The sequence below is a fragment of the Silurus aristotelis genome (genome assembly GCF_946808225.1).
Source record: "Silurus aristotelis genome assembly, chromosome: 1".
NCBI classification, from domain to species: Eukaryota; Metazoa; Chordata; class Actinopteri; order Siluriformes; family Siluridae; genus Silurus; species Silurus aristotelis.
Genome location: NC_139574.1, coordinates 4,208,379 through 4,213,322, shown reverse-complemented (window position 1 = coordinate 4,213,322; position 4,944 = coordinate 4,208,379). Strand labels below are relative to the sequence as shown.

The 4,944-nt window shown below is 41.1% G+C and overlaps 1 protein-coding gene across 8 annotated transcripts in view; it reads right to left on the bottom strand.

Moving 5' to 3' along the window:
• Positions 1-200: 200 nt before the first annotated feature.
• ntng1a (netrin g1a) overlaps positions 201-4,944 on the bottom strand; it is a 153,578-nt gene continuing 148,834 nt past the window's right edge. For 7 of the 8 annotated variants that reach the window (XM_083546720.1, XM_083546721.1, XM_083546722.1 and 4 more), the window contains one exon: positions 201-4,123. In XM_083546720.1, the coding sequence (XP_083402846.1) occupies positions 3,909-4,123 (215 nt within the window). In that variant the 3' untranslated portion in view covers positions 201-3,908. The remainder of the gene's footprint in view (positions 4,124-4,944) is intronic. The other variant, XM_083546724.1, reaches the window with a different exon arrangement.

Sequence of the window (4,944 nt, the reverse complement as noted above, 5' to 3'; positions counted from 1 at the left end):
ACCCGTTAATATTTAATAGCGCCCTTCCCGCGCGCCAGAACAAATGGGTTCTGCGGCGAAGATAAACAGGTATCGAAGATTCACGCTACATTGTGCCAATTACGCAATTTATATGCATGTGTTTGTAGTGTAAACAATGGCTTCTCAACGGCGCCCCCTGCTCACGCCGACGAAAAAGAAGAGGACACGGGGAACGGCGCGGCACCTCCGCGAGGCCTTTTATGAACGTTTTATTCACTTCAATTCTTCAGTGTTTAAAGCAACGAGAAAACATTGAGAATGTCCTTTGGTGGTTTTTTTTTTTTTTTTTTACGTCGTTACACTTCAGCCTCGTTTCATGTAAACCGAGATTTTTTTTTCCACGCCAAAAACACGCTGCCGGTAATTTCATATCCCGCATCATTAACCGGAAAAAAAATACTGCATGTTATCTGCTTATATACTACAGAGCTGAAAGCAGCGATTTGCAGGGGCCAAGCACCAGATTCACTTTTTTAAAGCTGTAGATGGAACAGGTGGCCTTGTGCTAATTTACAGGGAATAAAGACACGTTTTATTATTAGTATCAGTGCCACCAAAACAGGAATTTATGTACAGGTTTGCGACATGAGGTAAGAAAATATCATCATGAGAAATGCAGGTGCAGTTAAACCGGATTTTGATTTCGTTTTCGGGAGCAGGTTGCACCAACAGATACATATTAAAGCTGTCAATCGATTCAGACACTTAATCGTGATTAAATCGCTGATCAACTCGCGTTTACTCACAACTCGATTGCACATTATCATCTGTTCTAAATGTATCTTATTTTTGTAACGTTTTCAATACTCATTAACATGCGCACCAATATTGATGCTTTATGCAAATGTATGGTAATTATTAGTAAAACTCAACATGAAGACAAAGAAATTCGTAAACGTTTTAAAGTAATGATGGTGTTTTTAAATGACTTGAATCATCGGCACACCAAAACGGAACCTTTGCTGTGTTTCCACACGGACGGATTTATTTGCCGGATGTGCTGCGTCGTGGCGGATTTTTAAAAAGTTGCCGCATCATTAAAACGAAACGTATCCGAGTAAAAAAATACGTCATGAATAAACGCGTTTTGCGCCAAAGGTTTTGATTTCGCATCCTTCATTTGTATTTATTTCTGTTTTTATTAAAATAAAAATAAATCAAATATAATTAATAAAATCAGTGTCGTTAAAACGAATAAATTATTAACATATTCACATAAATATTAATGGAAAATTTAAATTTGTTGCACTTGTCATAGAAAACGACACCATATGTCCAAAACTATTGGTACACCTGAGTTTTCCAGCAATATGATTTTTGGCATGAAATGAAACTCACTTGAACCAGGAGAACCCAAACCTGTTCCACCATGACAATGAGGATCTGATTTACATGGGTTGGATGTGTGTGGAAGATCTCCTGCTATAGAGCTCCAAACTCTATCGGTATCAATGTGCCCTTGTATCTAAATGAGGACGACAAGTCTCCACCTGTGGAACATCTTTCCAGAAGAGTGGAGTGTATTATCTGCATGTGGTTGGAATGGAATGATTGAAAAGAAGCACATCCCAATCTTATAGTCAGGTGTCCACAAACTTTTGGCCATATAGTGTAGTTTTTCCCCAGACGTACTAAATCAATATCAAATACCACACGCATATCATAGCGCGCTTTCAAAAACTTTCGAGGGATTTCGCCGCAGTCGGGATCTTCATCTCTCGCTTTTATTCCGTGTCCCGTTGGTGCAACCGATCGCCGTCATTTTTAACAGCGTCATCGTTTGATTACATTCGATTTGTCATAATTGGACTGAAAAGTGTGGAAAGGTTTTTGAGACATATTCATGTTCCTTTTGTTTCTACGCAACAAAAAAAAAAAAAAAAGGAAAAAAAAAAAAAAAACGCAGCCAACGCAGCAAGAAAGTTCTGTGGAGTCCAAATGGGACATATTTGTGTAAGAACTTGTGTAAGAGACCAGGAGAGAAGATGTGATCAGATGGTTTCACCCCCACAGTCACACATGGAGGTGGAAGCTTAATGGTTCGGGGTTGTTTTGGAGACTTATTCCGGAAAGTGAAAAAAACCAACATGGCAACCGTTTTACACTTTGCGATTCCATCTTATGGGAAGCGACTTCACCGTTAAAACAAGACGATGAGCCGAAACATTGATTACAATTCGAGTTTTGTACGAGTTATTCAGAGGTTCATGGAACAACCTGCCCAGTCTTCTCACATAAATCCTATTGAACTGCTCTGGGATAAACAGGAAACCTCCAGCTAGTGAAGAACATCTCTGGAAGGTTTTACAAGAGACACGGTAAAGTATTTCATCTGAACGTTCGGTCCAGATGCTGAGAGCGTGTGAAGATGTTCTTCATGCTGAGGTCGGATTTTTCAATGGAAATCAAGGCAGAACATCTGGACATTTCTAGATTTGTTTGTCAAAGTCAATCTTCATAGCGTTTCATAACGGAGTTGGTCACGTAGAAACTAAAGGAACATTCACGTGTCTCTCAAAAACCATAAAACTCTCGACGTCTCCACACTTTTCGATTGCGTGGTGCTTGGCCCCCTAAAAACAACAGCAAAAAAACAAAAAGTCATCCATCGTTTCATGTTTCTTGAACACATTCAGACACATGGCTCATATTAAACACAGTTCATCAGTAATATGAGTATTAATAATAATAATAATCATAATCATAATAATACAAAAAATTCTGTCCTATTTATTGTAAAGAAAATAAATCTTTGTAAATACAAAAATTAAATACGCTGATGATTTTCTTTAAGCACTTCGCCATGGATTTATTGATTGATTGATTATTTATATTTTGGGGGACAGCGAATACACAAATGGCGCACTGACTCTGACATCGGACGACAAAAAAACGATAATAATGATAATAATAATAATTAAAAAAAACAAACCAAATAAAAAAATAAATAAATCAATGGGGAACAAAGTGATCGTCGAGGCTTTTTTTTTTTCTCCACCAAACACGAGCTGATGGATTTTCTCCAACCGCGTCTCGCTCGCGTCTCGCTCGCGTCTCGCTCGCGTCTCCATGATGCACCAACAGCAAAGAATGTTCATGATTTCTTTTTCCCCCTCGTGTCTTTTATTTCTTTTCAAATTTTTTACATTTTTATTCGCTTTTATTTTTCTCTCCGACTTTTCGTACGTAGTCCACGTCACATCCGGACACGTTCTCTCGGAGTGAAGGGGGAAAAAAAAAAAAGTGGTCCAAAAGTCGCAGGCGTTCGCCGTCTCGATCCCGAAGTTACCATGGCGATAAACAGGAAGTCGCAAGATGCTTTTCGGATGATTTTGCGTCTTGGTGGTCGGGGTGAAGGTGCGGAGGAGGAGAAGGAGAAGAAGGGGGTTCTGGTGGCTGGAGTGGAGGAGGACGAAGAGGAGGAAACCAGTGTGAGGATGAAGAGGATGAGGAAGGGCGAGTTTGTGTTTCGGCTATGGCTTAGTCCCACCGTACTCCTTCACGCTGACGCTCTCATGAAGCGATGCTCAGATAAATTCTCTAAATAACATCTTGTAACTTTGTTTATTTATTTATAGATTTGTAATTTTTTTATACATATATATATATATATATATATATATATATATATATATATATATATATATATATATATATATATTTATTTATATATATATATTTAAATATTTATATATATTTATTCATTGTCCTCCCAAATTAGAGTATCTGATCATCTGCTTTTGTGTGTGTGTGTGTGTGTGTGTGTGTGTGTGTGTGTGTGTGTGTGTGTGTGTGTGAGAGTGTGTAAGTGTGTGAAAGATAGAAATTGCGCAGATGGAAAAAGAAAAAAAAAACTGTTTTGTGTGTGTTTCTCAGAGTGTTAAAGCTCAGGAGGAGCGCAGCAGCAGCAGGAGGAGGATGATGATGATGAAGGATGGGACGGAGGTCCGAGCCGAATCAGACGATCCGCAGTCGACTCCGCCGTCGCACTGAACCTTCTCGCACAGCAGGCCCGAGAATCCCGGAGCGCACTGACACCTCAGGTTGTTCACGCACACGCCGCCGTTCTGGCATCGGAGCAGCTCGTCGTCACACACCCGCGCTGAGAGATGAGACATGGGGAGACAAGGGGAGACCCGGGGAGACATGTCAGTGTCCAAACACGGAAAGTGCTCGGGTCATACAGCAGCATTACAACAAAAACAACAGAGAAGCCATAAAAAATAATAATAATAAAAAAAAAAGATCTGCAACACACAGTGTAAAACACTCTCTTTTTCTATCTTTGTCTTTTTTGTCTCAATTTTGTCTCCTGATACCTGGTCAATGCCGCCTGTATATATGTGAGGTGGTAGTGCGGAGGGGGGAGTTAGAGTGGGGAGTCGGAGTGGGGAGGGAGACATTGGAAGGGGTTTTTGAAGGAAGGGGGAGTTGGGGCGGGGGGTGGGGGGGAGTCGGAGGGGGTTGTGAAGGGAGGGGGGAGTCGGAGTGGGGAGTGGAGGACATTGACAGAGGGAGGGGGTTGTAAATGGTGGGGGATTTCGGAGTGGAGAGGGGGAGAAAGTAGGGAGGGGGACTTTGGGAGAAGGAGGGGGTTGTGAAGGGAGGGGGAAGTCAGAGTAGGGAGGGGGACATTGGGGTCAGAAGTGGGGAGTCAGGGGTCGGGTGATTGAAAGTAGAGCAGGAGCAGTTTATTGAGTGCTTCAAACCCTTAAAAATCAATACAACCTATTAGTGAAGAGTCCCAGGTGGAGGGAAGAAGTGATGAAGTAAAGGAGGGATGGGGTAAAAACAGGAAGGGATAAATGGGTGTGAAGACAAAGAGATGTAGGGATAAATGGGGTATAGAAGTATGGTAGTGATGTATGTTTTTAAGGGATGTATGTTTGAAGGAGTGAAGGGGTGTATGGATAAAAGAATAAA